The sequence below is a fragment of the Corvus kubaryi genome, unplaced genomic scaffold, assembly GCF_017639235.1.
Source record: "Corvus kubaryi isolate FWS band 111438036 unplaced genomic scaffold, C.kubaryi_AGA036_p1.0 split3-73, whole genome shotgun sequence".
NCBI lineage: Eukaryota > Metazoa > Chordata > Aves > Passeriformes > Corvidae > Corvus > Corvus kubaryi.
This window is the reverse complement of record NW_024582091.1, coordinates 33,802,156-33,817,187: the sequence shown is the minus strand read 5'-3', so window position 1 is coordinate 33,817,187 and position 15,032 is coordinate 33,802,156. Positions and strand designations below refer to the sequence as shown.

The window sequence follows — 15,032 nt, the reverse complement described above, 5'->3', positions numbered from 1 at the left end:
AGAGGTGTAGAATTTATGTTGTTGGAAATATCCAGAAATAGACTGGACAAGTTCCTGAGCAATCTGATACAATTGCTTTGAGGAGGCGATGGTGTTATATGACCTTCAGAGGTCCCCCCCATGCTGAATTTTCTATGATGCTGTAATTTAATCTGCCTTCCAGATAGCCAAGTCAAAAGCAACAAGTGAAGAGTTGCTGGGAAAAGCAAATGTGCTTGGGGGATTTTTGGTGGTTGGTTTTTTTGACTGTCAGCACACGGCCTTGTTACAGCTCAAGTTAATAGTAATACTGTAATTTTGTGTAAATATTAAAGTAGCAAGTGAAATTTGGAAGGCAAGAGCTGCCATAACTTCAAGGTTCAAATCAAGGAGAGGGGGAGAAGGTGGTTATGGAGAATATGGCCAGCTGGAGAATAAGGCTGGCATTACAAGCTGGTATTAATGGATACGGGTACGAATAAAATTAGCTCAAAAAGTAGTGCAGAAGCTGTCAATAATTAGATAGATTTGGAATGTAAATTAAAAAGAAAACTCCACTGCTAGTATATAAAAGCCTTCAAAACAATTCTGAAGAATTTTATATTTTTAGGCATTCTACTGTAGATTCTTAATTCTGCAACTTATCATGATTGTTGATTAAGGCTATGAGCTAGTGGCTTGATTCTGGTGACAAGAGGGGATGGTAGTAGACTGGATGTGTGCTCTTTATGTTGATCTCCAAAAGGTTAGCAGCAAGATGGGGTGCCAAAAAAAAAAAAAGTCTGCAGACACCCAGGAGAATTTTTAAGTCTTTCAGTAATAAGGTGGGACAAAGGGATTGTTCTTCTATTTATTTTTAAACATTTATTAGACTCAGCAATAAATCTGATTTAAGTGACATAATGCTGGTGTCCAGCAATTAGCCTGCACTTCCAAATTAATACCGCATCCGCCTGTGTGGCCTTGACTTGACTAATTGGCTGCTTTTCCTTCTTTGCATTCTGTTGTGAGGGTATGATGACAGTGATTCAGCATGTACAACACAGGCATAAAAAAATAATTTAATGCTCCACTTACTCAGCAGGCGTGATTGACACTCTCTTGGGTGACTGCTGCAGCAGAGCTGGTCGGGGTAGCACATTGGCACTTGCTTTGCGCTAACAGCGAAGCCAAGACAACTGTTCTAGCACAATATCTTTTTGAAAGTCACAATGTGGTAAAATTATTGAATATGATTGACAGCTTGAACTAGATAGCTCTCTAGATGGGTATCTAGAACAAGAAAGCACATAATAAAAGTTGATGATTCCTGCAAGCAAAGAGCTTATACTTTACATTTGCATGTGAGTGAAAAGTAGGTTTGTTTGCTTTGCATTTAGAAGCACCATCAGTTCTTTATAAAGTAAAATTGTTTGCTCATTAATTAATAAATTTTTATAAAAACAACTGATTTTGAAAGGAGGATAAGTTATTATCCACAGCATCTAGGATTGTTTTTCGTTTGCTGGATTTGCCACCTTTTCCTGTTGTCACTCATCCAGTTTTACTGTCGACAGAAAACACTCTAGGATCATTTTTCATGAACATTTTTATGTCTCTGGGATCATGGAATAAACCAGAAGAGTTCAGACCAAGTTTGCGAAGAGAAAATTGTTTCTAAAATACATTACCTTCTTTTACTGTAGGTGAATTATTTTATGTTTTTCAAGTTTCTGCTTAGACAGGAAAGAATAGCTTGGCAGAACACTAGATGGCTGAAAGTGAAGCAGCAGGGCAATTTCTTGAGAGTATTTTATGCAGCTAAATGGAAAAGTATTATTTGAATTTCATGGCCTATTTTAGAAAACACTTTCCCAGCTTGCTAGTGCCTCTCAACAAGGCTTTTTTGTTGCTTTTGTGTTCTTTTTGCAAGGACCTTCTTTCACAGTGGCTAAGAGGAGCTTGGGAGCTCACTTCTGCAGAGCCCTGCTTATGCTGAGGGAGCTCCAGGAACAAAAGTTTTGCAGGATTAGGTCCGATTTCCTAAAATAGCCTTGCAAATTTTGCAGCCACATGGTATTAGGAAAGAGAGTTGATACCATATCAGTTTTGTCCAGACAGCAAATCAATATCAAAAACAAATATTCCATATCATCCTTTTCTTTTTGAAAACAAAGTTTTGAAGAACTTTTCAGAAAAAGAAAAAGTTCCTCTCTGGAAATTATCAATTTAGGGCTGTACATTCTAAAGAAAATTTCATGATCATTCCATTAACAATTCATAGACAGTGCTTTGCCTGCTGACACAAGAATGCAATTTTTTCTCACAGGTGCATCACATCAAGGAACAGTTGAATTGAAATTGGAATACCTAAAATGCACAGAAAGTTGTTTAAAATGTCTGTAAAGAAATATCAAATTAAGGTGTTAAGAAGATTATTCATGCAGGTACAAGTATTAGATTGTGATAATCACTTGGCAGTGGTGATTGACGAATGGATTGAGGAGTTTTCTTATTCATGTTTAGTCAAACTTTGGCAGGTGACTGTGTGACTTAAGTAAGAAAATTTCATTGAAATTCAAAAATGGTAAAATTTCATAGTTAACAATTATCCACCTTAGAATATCATTTTCCCCTTGTCTGCTTACCAGCATTTTAAGAATTCTACGTACCATTGAAAATGGTTTCTGATCTTATTCAAGATTTTAATGTTAGAGGAATTCTTTGCTTCTGTATTTCTTTTGCCTGAAGAAAACGAGCTTGCTTGTACTATCAGTTTGTGTTCTTAAATTTGTATGAACCAATGAAGAAAATTAAGACAATTTGTTAAATAAATTTCCAACTGCTTAGAGAAAACTCTTCTGTACAGCTACAGGTTTGGTCATTCAACGTTTGAAAATAAATTACCTGGATTGTTTCACTGATGGGACAAAATACATACAGCAGAGGCATTGCATGATACAGTGTCACTTCTGGTTTTAAACCACTTAATGAATCTGTGTTTCATCCAAGGTTTATCATATGCATTATATAAAGATATCTGTCGCTATGCAACATATATATTGTGTGATATGTAGTTTTGTGTTATTTATTTTGTGAAAGGGGCTAGAATAAGGTGCAACACACAGTTGTTATTGGGTTTTGCCATACAAACACAACATTGGATGTGTTAGTTCGTAGGCTGTGACCAAGGCAGAAATTCAAGGCTTTGTGTGTTGCAGGCAGTGGGATGGAGGGTGGGTGGTTTCAACTGAGGCCCCAGGGGCAGCAGGAGCCAAATGGAGCAAAAGGGAAACAGAAGAAAATCTTATTGAGACAATTTCAGTAGGTGTGTGGCGACAGACAGGATGAATTTTGATGGATGTTTTATCTGCATGTGGGGAAGTGAACATATCTTCACAGGTCTATCAGTGTACATGCACACACATACATGTATGTACAGGTTTTAAGTGGATATCAAAAGTACTGCCTGCAATTTTCAATTCTTAGTTATCAGAAGTGAACGTGGCCTTTTTTCACAGTCTACATCTGCATTTAGTCTGCACTTTGTATTGTGCTTACGATTTATTTATTATAGACTGCATTCTACATTTTTTCATTTATTTCATGTGATGATATTTATGCTTCCTAACTTGCAGGACTGAAAGTTTTATATACATGAGAAAGGAACTGAAGCATTAACGATACCCATAGAAAATTCTTGTTTAGCTTATTCACACTACTCCAACTTAGTCATTTTGCTTAATAATCATTACATCCTCAGCTCCCAAATATATAGTTTGTAAACAAAACCATAAAAACATGTTTATGAATGTGTATTAGAGAGAAATGAACAATATATCACCTAAGCAATAATGGTGATTTATGTTCAAATAAATGTTTGTAAATGCTTTCTTCATAGCATTGAATAGTTAGGTTCACTGTTAAGGTGGGTAAAAAGTGTATACATGTGTGTGTAAATGCACACTACATATTCTTTATAATTGTCATTGTTTTAGATGATATCTTCCATTGTGCTTTAACATAACCAGGCCACTAATATTTAAAGTCAAAGGTTCACTTTTTTTCCTATCCCTAATAGTTTTGTAAATGACTTTACAGAATTAAACTGCACAACTGTAGTCTTGAACAGGCTTCTTAGGCATTTTGTAATGTCAGGCTTCCCCTGTGTTTACTCTTGCAGTCGGATGCTTGTTGACATGCTGATTTGTATTTTACACCACTAGATAGGTTTTGTTCATTTGGAGGAATGAGATTAAAGAGGTCATGCCAGCTTTTCCCCTCCTTTGCTAGATCATATAGTTCCTTTTGATTTAAACTCAGATTTAAAAAGAAAAAAAAAGTGGATTTTTGCAGCTAAGCTAAACTGGAGAAATCAATAGAATTTATTATCAAGGGATGTCTAATCTCTCAAGCTAATACAAGAGTTTGCAGCTATTGATTACATGCTACGGATGCATAAACTGTTAATCATGTTGGAGGCAACAGAATAAACGTACTGTCAAGACAAAATGGGCAAATAATTGTCGGCGGTGCAGTTATAGTTATCTGTTCACTACACCTAGGATGCAGGGAGAGCTGTATTTTGCATCCAAAAAATACGTCCTAAGATATATTGAATATCCCCTCGTTGCTACTGGAACTAGTGTAGTAGAGCTGATTATCTATGTAATAATTCAAATGCTTTTTTCAGCTCCCTGAGGTATGTGGTCAATAAGAAATTTGTAAGCTGGTCTAATAAATCAGTCACTAGATGAAGTGAAAAGAGAAAAACTCATAGATTTTCATGCATAGCATTATAGCCTTTGTTTGCACCAAAATAAATCGGTAGTGTTAACAGAGTATAAATACCATAGTTTCATTTATTCTGGGTTCATATTTCACATGGCAAACAGATGGATATACTAATGCATAAGAAGTTCATTCTTTTTGTTTGCATCCATATTTGTTTTGTATTCTGTATGTGCCACACATTTGAGAAGGGAGGTGCACAGCAATCCCTATGATTTTTATTGTGGGAATATGTACCTGTTAATATTTTCTTTCTTGTCAGACTGCAGAGAAGACTTCAAATTGCACTACTTCTGTCAACTTCATTTAGCTTTTGTTCCTTTGGTCTTCACTATTTCTCAATGCTTCTAGGTTTAAAAAGGTTGAAGGCTTGAGTTTTCAAATGTGGCCGCCTAAAATCAGGCCTCTTAACTGCTGACATGAAACAAGATTAAAAATAAATCAAACCAACACTAAAAACAAAAACTCCAAAACAAACAAACAAAACCAACCCAACCAAACAAAAACCCTACCACCAAGTACCTCAATTAGACTTTCCAGTTTGCATTTACCTACATGGCAGGTGTCACGGTTTCTGTGGATTCTGAGAATGAGGGAGTTCAGGTACTCCAACAGTGGAGTAATATTTTATTCCAATAACATATGAGAAGGACATATCGATCCAGTTGGTAATGTAATGTGGTGTGCTTTTGGCTTGGAATACACATTTAGTAGGTAGAAGAGAGTCCCTGACTGAAGATAAGTAGTTCATGAGCTATCACTATGTAGCTGTTAAAGAATTGGGGCCGATGCTGATAATTGATTAATGCCTTTACTTTAAAGCTGTCTTTAACTCTACTTGGAAATGGTAAAAAATCTACCAGTTACAGACAAGAAACTTGAATAGAATTGGCAAGAATTATTCTGTCATAAAGACAGGCTGGTCATAAAGACAGACTGAAATGCATGGCATTTTTGGGATGTCTGAAGGATCTTCCTGTAATATCATCATATTGTTAAATAATGGAGTTATTGGGAATTAATCTGAACTAAATTCTTTTGGATTTGTAGGTTAATAATCCTTGGAACACAGGAGCTTCATCATGGATATACTAATACAGCTCACCTTATCCAGGGATTTTTGTTAGCTTTGTTCATAACATGACTTAATTACAGTTTGCTCCTTTGACAATAGCATGTCACCCCCAAAAGTACAGAAGTAATCACAGTTGATGTGTATAGGTCTTAGACTGTGGCTGTCTCTTGAAAAGTTTAACTCTAGCTTGGTCCTTTTTAATGAGTCATACACTTCTGTATTCAGCAGTCCTAACTAAGTTCATGATCTGAGGAACTTAGTATCTATATAAAAAACCTTTATGCTTGATTCATTATTCACTAATAGCAAAATAACTGAGAGTAATGCAGCTGAAATAAGCAACTAAGAAACCTTTGCAGTTTTCTTACTGCACTTCTGACAGCTTTGGGCTGTGCTTCCTTTGACTTTCTTCACTCTTACCTTTCTTCCAGCTTCTTTATCAGGGGTCTTTCAGAAGAGTTCTTTATAGCAACAGGACTGTAACTTTTGGGAACATTTTGTTTTTGTAGGACCTCGCATGAACCAAGAAAGCAGCAACAACCACAGTGACATCTTAGAATAATCCTCCTTTATTTCCCACATGCCAAGCAAGGAGTTACCCTGGAAAGGTCAGGAGAAGACACAGGACAAGGAGATTCATGCTCTTGTAAAAGAAAAGTCTGTGAAATTCCAGTGGCTGTTCAGACTGAGAATATTAACAGAAATAGAAAGACTTATTTTTTTCTATGTAGTTTTTGTTTTAAAATGCAAGACAATCAAAGGAGCCTCTTTGAGAAACACTGTGCTTTAAGTTATGGGGTTATTACCTGTACTTTTTAAATAATGGTCATACATTTGCTTTTCTATGTGAGAGTTTATATTTAACATAAGCCCCACATCTCTCTGCAGTTCCCTCAAGTACACAAATTTGTGCATTATCACGCCTTCCAAGTCCAGTTTGTTTTCACCTCCTGTGTCACCAATGAAGGCTACCTGGGTTACTCTTAAACTTGATATGAATTTCAGTCAATGTAGTTAAAGCAGAAATTGGAAGTCAGCTCCTCCGTATAATGACAGACTAGAAAGAGTTCAAGGGGGAGGAAGGATCCAAACAGCAACCCAAATTAAAGAAGTGAATGCATAGACAGTGTGTAGACAGGATATGCTGGTTTTTGAGAAGCACTATCTTTATCTGAAATGCTTGTGCTTTAAAATTTGTCTGTTTTTCATTTCATGTGAACAAATGTGCATTCTAGTTTCTTGTCAGAAGATCTAATTCTCCCACCTCTGCCAGGTACATGGAAATTAAACTGTCTTGCAGTCAATATTTAGGATTTCTGAGGAAAGGCAGCAAAAGCACAGCACATGTCACACTTTGCTAGCCTCATTGTATGGGGTTTTTTTCACAGCTTTTGGGACATCTGCTTCTCTCTGATTGACAGCAGGCTAATAAGTATTATCATTAAAAATAGGTTCTGAGGAAATGCGTGCTCTCACCTTGCTTCTTTGGCAGCTGTGAAGGCTTTTGTTTTCACTCCCATCTCTGTGTAAGTGAAGATAATCTCTACAAAGAGGCTTGATATTGACCTGTCATATCACATGTTGCTTATAAAGCACAAAGAAATTGAATTTCATTTTATCTGTTATCTGGAGTGTCTTATTAAATCATCCTGCAGTTGAGAGGTTGTATGGGGTCAACAGGTTCTGTCTCTTTTGCCATATATCCCTCAGTTGTTAACCTTTGGAGAATTACTAAAATGTTCTTTATTTTACCCCATAAGGTTGGGTTAAATCTTCTTGATCCAGAAATTGTTGTGATTGAGTGGCACATGCATGTATTTTACATGGTTTCTGGATAAGGATTGAGGATTTAGTAATCTGTACAAATGTAGAGATCTCTTATTATTCTGGTTTTTCTGTTCTTTTGATATTCTCCCAATGCTTCTGTTTTTAATTGGTTCAACGAGGCTAAAAACAGTCAGATTGGACAATAGATCTGAGTCAGCAAGCACTTGGTAGTATTTGTGTGCCAAGGCCAAGACAGAAAGCAGAGGCGAGGAGGAGGGAGATAACAGAGATGGGTATTGCCAGGTATTAGAAGCAAAGGGCAGAGAGAGAGGCTGGCCATAAATAGAAGTGGAAGTGGGGTGGAGGTCATAGCAGCAGCCCATGGGCAGGCAAGGTCTGGCAGAAGGGAGCCTGTCATCATTAGTGATGTTCACAAGAATCTAAAGGTCAACCCTGCCACCACCACCACCAAATCCTCCATATGCCTTGTTGCTGGGTTCCTGTTTGAAGATCTAACTCTGCCAGTCAGGATGTTCATGTCTAAGAGCTTGACGCAGTCACAGGATATTGAATTTCCTGCAACAACAGAAGTCCTGCATACTTTCTGCTGTCACCACAAAGGACTCCCTCCAGCATTTTATCCGATGGAGAAAAAGGCTTGAAAAAAATAAATTATGAATATCTTCTCCCCAAAAATTTAAATTTTAAATGCAAGATTTAATGCAAAACAACAACAAAAAAAGCTGTTTCATTCAAATGTGAAGCTCTCAATCAAGAAATCTTTCTAAAAGAACAAGCCAAATTGTTGTTTTTCAAATACCATATCCTCGTGCTCAGATATTCAGTAGATGTCTGGGCACTGTTATGCTTTTTCAAACTTGTTCTAAGAAAACCTTAAGAAAAGCCTACCAAACCTCTTTTTAAAAAAAGACTAGAGTGTAGGATTGGAGTTAGAATTTGGGTAGAAGCACTGGCATGTACATTATAAAGGATCTCTCTGAATTGCTGCAGCTAGGTGTCTGATGGCCACCAGTGACCTGGGAGCTGGGAACCATTCAGTGTTCTTGTGCCCCTGGCAGTAATTCACTTAGTAGCTTTGAATAAGCCATTGACCTTTGTTGTACCTCTTTCTCTTCACAGAAAAGATTTAACACCACTTACGTGTCTCACAGGGGTAATTGGTAAATTAATGTTTGAAAAATATTAAGTGCCTTCTGACATTATTATTGAAACTCCAGCAGACAGGTTAAGGATTGAACAGGTATTTTGAGAGCATCTTATTTCTTCCCTCTTTGTCATAGGCTGCCACTTTGACATGGGTAATGAAACAGAGAAGTGTGAACTCATGTGCTTGAAAGTCCATGTATTTTGGATAAAAGTTCTAGATGTGACTTAGAGAGGAAAGATGGGAAAACAACTGGGAAGACAAGATGTGAATTGAATTATTTGGATTAGCAGTACTCAAAGAGCGTCAAGAGATCAGAAGGTAATTCATAAATTGAAATTAAATCCCAATAGGGTTAAAGAAATGTTCCAGTGAAATGCAAACCCTAAATTGTGATGGGGAAATGGAAAAAAAAAGAGATGAACAATTTTTCTCCCATCAAGATCAAAGCTGTTCTTAATGAGATGGTTGAGATCTTTGGGAAGCCTACTCAAAAATTCAATAGCGTTTTATCTGAGAAAAGTAATTATTCGAAGATTGCTTTCTACTGAGGTGTTACAGATGGAGACTTTGTGGTGTGGTAGTTTAAAACAATTGGTCTTTACCTCTAGAGATTCCCAAGATGAACATTGCCCAGAAGAAAGAGTGAAATTGTGTTTTTAAAGCATCGTTTTAGGAGCAGTGGGACAGTTGGCAGAGTTTACTAAAGCTGTTGAGAGACTCTGCAGACTTTAATTACCATCTCAATATTGCAGAAGTTATTTAATTTCTGCCAAAGAAGGGAATAGTTGTGAGAAAGTGAGATCACACTCTGTCTTTCATTCTTTCCTTTTTGACAGGTGAATAAAGGATGCTTTTCAGTATCTCCTCTGATGCTGTGACACATTTGTAAAATTTGCATAGAATTGTAAAATAATTTTTCTTTAAGATTAACAAAGCTTTTATTTTTTTTTTCTTCTCTCTTGAAAGTGCTGTGCAGCATAGTGTAAATGCAGCTTAAGTCTTGTCATGAGAGATGCAAGATGAAAATGGTGCAGATTTTCTGTTACTGATTAGTCAGCCTCAAACACTAATAGTTTCAGACTTCACGGTCAGACGCCAGGTGTTACGTTGTGTTAATTCCAAAAAATTTTGAATTCAGGTTTGAATTCCATCTCTAGTGGGAGTGGTTGGAGGCACAAACTGGATTAGGAACAAAGAGGAAATTATTAAAATGAGAAAAATCATTCCATTTCAGAAGGAAAACTTAGCCTATAACACATTTCCTTGGTGAATGATATGTTTACTCTTTTAGGCCTCAAACTCTAAATCAGGGTGTATATAAGTAAGTTTTGCACTGTCATTCATGTGAGAAAAAGGCTGATTATACATATCTGTATGTATTTATATATATATATATATATATATGTATGTATGTATGTATGTATGTATTTGTCTTAACAGTTCTCTTCCTCCATGGCACTTGAGTGTGTTCAGTTTTTTCCCAAATGCTTGAAGTAGCCAAGTGAATACTAATTCCTTGAAGACCCTTGCCAGCTCCTTCAGTAGATCTACTATGTTGCAATTTTTTTTTTTTCCATGACTGCCTCATACCTCTCTGTACTTGCTAATGCCCCAGCTATTGTTTTCTCTATAAGGCCCTGTTTTTTCTCCTTCTCTTCAAGTCTCTTATCTCTCAAGGACCTTTTCAATGCTATCTTTCAGTTTCAAATCTCTATTATTAGAGTACACAGCGTGTTCAGACAGCTACTGTCCAGGAAGTCAACTTGCTAATTTGTATTTTTCACTGTATATATGATAAATCAGTATTTAAGGGCAAAGTTAATATATGTGCTTGTTCAAAATGAAGAAAGGAAAGGATAGATCATGGAAACAAATAGGTGCAATTTTTAATCCTTAGCACTCATCCTGTTACTAGGAATACCTTTATGTTATATTTAGAATTCAGTTGTTTTGATGTTTGAAACTAAATGTTTGCAGTTTGTCTGGCAAACTGCATGCTGAATAGATTAGACTGATTCACGTTTCCTTATTTCAATATACCATCTGTGCTTTTGGCTGGTTTTTGCCTCACTGGAACTCATATAAGCTAGTTACAAAGTTTATGCTCGGAAAGAGAAATCCTATACTTCACTTCCTTCAACAATCTTGACTGTTTTGACCTTAAACCAGAAAGGACACAAGGCTGAAGCTGTATCAACAACAGGCTTTATTTTCTCTGGTGAGGAAGCATGGTGTATTTTCAGTGAAGATCTAGTATATACAGTCATGGTCATAATTTTCATTGTGTAATCATTTTAATTAAGTTCAATGATAAAAGTTAGCCTTGCGTGAGGAATGAATAGAGAGACAGTGAAAGACTGATGACCACTTGGGGAGCATCATGTACCCTGCTGGTGGAAACACAAGTGTGGAGAGCAGCCGAGCTCGGGGAGCAGGTCAGAGGTTACCTGCTCATAGTAATGTCCAATCATGGTTTTAGGGATTTGAAGGAATCAGGATGCAATGGAAATATCCAAAAGCACTTTTTGTGCCGTTTCTGAGGGGTTTTGCTTGAATGAATAGCTTCATTACTCAAATAATAAACACTAATTAATATCTGCATCATTTTTGTAACTGCTAGTTTAGTAAGGTAATTTGTATAATTAGTATACAGTATTGCTTGGTGGCATGATAAATCATAATGTATTATATGTTCACTCTTTAGCATTATGATGTATTATCTAATTTACACAGGTAAAAAAAAAGGAAAAGGGCAAGGGGAAAATCAAGAAGGGAAGCCAGCAGTGACAGCTGGGTGGCCTTTTGGTCACTCTTCTTGCATCTGTTGCCTGTATTCTCAATTGCTTTGAATTGCTCCACTGATAATTAACAATTCTTTTTCTCACTGTTGCTAAGTCTCCATCACTGAATAAAGCCTGCAAAGAGAGGACAGAGAGGAATGAAGTAAAAAAAATTAAAGACTGGCAGCTTTTTTTCCTCCAGGGTACCTGTGCAAAGGATGATATTTTCCTGTTTGTTAGGTGCTTCCTTTACTTTTACATTCACATCTACCAGCTACAGTTCAGTGCAAGGATGAAGAATGTTAACAGTGTTTTCTTCATTATGCTCTGTTTTCTAGAACCTATGAGAACCCCAAAAACACTGAAGATTGCTGAGATACAGGCCAGACACATCGCCGTGGATTGGGAATCTCTGGGCTACAACATCACTCGTTGCCATACTTTCAATGTCACTATATGCTACCACTACTTCTGTGGACACAATGAGAGCAAAGCAGATTGCTTGGACATGGACCCCAAAGCACCTCAGCACGTTGTGGATCGTTTGCCTCCCTACACAAATGTCAGCCTCAAAATGATCTTAACCAACCCAGAAGGGAGGAAGGAAAGCGAGGAAACCATTATCCAGACAGATGAAGATGGTATGTTAAATGCTCTTATGGAAATTACATCCAAGTCCAGTCTAGGCAGGTGGAAGGAAATTACTTTGTGTGTTACAATATGTATCCCGAAGGATGGAAGTTCTTTTCTATTAATGTATTAATTAGCCCCCAAATGGTAGCTATGAAGGTGTTATAGCTGTCACCCTGCATATGTAGCTAAAACCGTCCATGCAGCACAAGTCAAACTGGATCTCTCTCTCTCTCTCTCTCTCACCAGAAAAAGGAGGATGGCTTCCCAGTCATTCAAAAAATGTGTTAATGCAGGTGATGAGAAACACATGGTGGTGTTAGACTTCTTCACAGTATTAGGTGTGGTATTTGAAAATTAATTCTGTAAATCATATTTAAATATTGAGTTCAGTGGTTAAAGACTTTATTCAAGATTTAAAACCTCTACAGCAAATATATTTGAGCAGTAATTTATGTTGCAGGTCACAGAATATAGTATCTGCTAACTATTTGAAAGCCCACAATCAAATTAAAGTATTATTTTGACAACTTGAGAATTAGACTCAATGATTCTTATGGGTCCCTTCCAACTTCAGATATTTGAACATTCTTCTTTAAAATGCTTTCAGCAAAGTTTCATTGACAAGACAGTTGAATTTACCTCAGCTGTGAAAAAATAAAGAATAGATTTAGACATGTTAATGGTGATCCATTCAGAGGCTGGGCTATGAATCTTAGTATCAAGGATATGAAAATAAAAATCGATATTTTTCCTTAATAATATTTAAAATGTTGTAGCAAAAAGCAGTTTCAGTTTCTTTTTCTTATGTTTAGATTTTGTGAAAGTACTGACAACAGCAAAATGAAAATAGATACTTCCATAGGTAACAAAAAGAGAATACTTGGACTAATATAAGACTGTAGATAAATAAAAAGGTAAAATTGAAAAAAGTAATGTGTTTACTTGCCTGCAAAATAAATGAATGGGAAATATAGCTTTATATAACAGTCAGTGTTAGTGTCTGGTAGTGCTGTTTTTCCATATATTTTCAATTTGATGAGAAATAGAAGAGGAATATATTTACTGTTGCAATAAAGAGAGAACAATTTATTACATAGGTAGAATATGAGAATATGAGCTGCAGAAAACTATAGACACAGATGCATCATATGAAGATTTACTGACAAGTACAGAATTAGAATATTTCATGGAATTCAAATTAATTTTTTATTTATTTTAAACATAATTAATGATGAATTACTTCTGTGTTTGTGTTTACATTGTAGATATGTATGGTTGCTATTTTCCTTGAGGTTAAAAGAGTAGTAGTGATATTGTTAAGTTCATGGAAAATGGATTTCTTTTCCTTTTAACTGGATTTTCAAGAGAGATTATGGTTTCCAATGGCCTTTGCCTTGCTAGATGTGTGGAGATGGCTGATGGTCACTGTGTCCGTACTTGTCAGGAGCAGAGTCAAATGCATTTTTATACTTTGTCTCCTGGTTTTGTTGTTGATTTTTCTTGGAAGATGGTGCACACAAGGCAGGTTTTGGTCTCAAGCTAGCACACCAGCATACTGTCAGTGAACTTGAGTTGAATTGGCTTTGGTGTCACAAGTGGTGTAGTGTACAAGGAGCCTCACCCAGTGAACTAAAGTTGCCAAGGTAAACTGTTTGAAACAGATGTTGTTTTCACAGAGGGACTGATAAATTTTAAAAGGTACCTATATTTAGGTGTGCTGGTGGTAATAATGCTTGTGACCTGAAAATAGCCTCCTGTGGGCTTGACTCTGTGAAACTATTGGGATTAGAATCTGATTTTAATTTTGTGTTACTGATTGATTGGAAGTCTATGTCTTGCCATGATTACAAACTACTGGGCTTGCAGACAATGTACAATACTGAGAGGTTCACACCTGAGTCTTTCCTTGAGCTCTCACAGCAACAGTAAACTAAATCCTGTAGCTGACTGCTTATGTGTACACTGCTAATTTAGTTCCAGTCCGAGTGATCAAGTATCTGAAACTATTTCCAAGCAGCGTTTGCAGCTTAAAGCAGGACTTGGACTAAGAAGATGAAAGGTCCAATTATGTATGTGATTCTGTGCCCTACATTTAATACATGGTCAGATGAAGCTGCATTGTCTTCATGGTTTTTGCAGGTTTTAGAGTAACCATGATTTTAATTAGATCATGGAGGCATTATCAGTGATTCATTTTGGAGAAGGAAAGTAGAAGAAATAGGGTGTTGTCCTACATTTTCGCAAATAACATTAGTTAGAAATAGCCCTGATTATGATTATCTGAAACCGCCCTATGTTTTATATTTTTCATAAATAGAAATTTTGAAAACTCCAGATGACAACTGATAATTAAATTTTTGTAAGCTTTTCTGAAGGGTGGGATTCTTTACAATGCTGCTTTTTTTCACAAGGTACTGCTAAACAAGCAAAAACTTTATAGACTGTTGGAGTTAGAGATGCCTACCTCATGTTTTCTTGTCTCTCTTCCTCTCTACCATCTTGCCCTCATTTTCTGTTTTTCCTCATACTTTCCCATGCTTCCAAGCTGCCCCTTTCGTATCTTCAGTTGTTGTTTTGTTTTAACCTTTCCCTTCATCTCACTGCGTCTTTCAGGTCATTTCTTTCCTTCTGCCAGGAGCTTTACACTTTCCTGAACTTCTAGGATTTCCTAAAAGCAGAGGACTTTAGACTTTTATGAAGCTCTTCTGTGAGACAGGGAGGATCTCTGGTTGTCTTTCACATAGGTTCACATTTATGTAAGGCTGTACAGCTGGGCTGGGGGTCTTTCAGAAATGGCTGGACCCGTCAGAGTGCTGAGTGGTAACTGAGTTGCATATGATACCTGGAGGAGAATTAACTC

At 36.7% G+C, this 15,032-nt stretch overlaps 1 protein-coding gene across 18 annotated transcripts in view; it reads left to right on the top strand.

The window, feature by feature from the left end:
- The window catches only part of PTPRK (protein tyrosine phosphatase receptor type K), a 389,377-nt gene that overhangs the window by 280,275 nt on the left and 94,070 nt on the right, over positions 1 to 15,032 (top strand). For all 18 annotated transcript variants that reach the window (XM_042017411.1, XM_042017415.1, XM_042017404.1 and 15 more), the window contains exon 8: positions 11,878 to 12,180. In XM_042017411.1, coding sequence (XP_041873345.1) covers positions 11,878 to 12,180 — 303 coding nt within the window. The remainder of the gene's footprint in view (positions 1 to 11,877; positions 12,181 to 15,032) is intronic.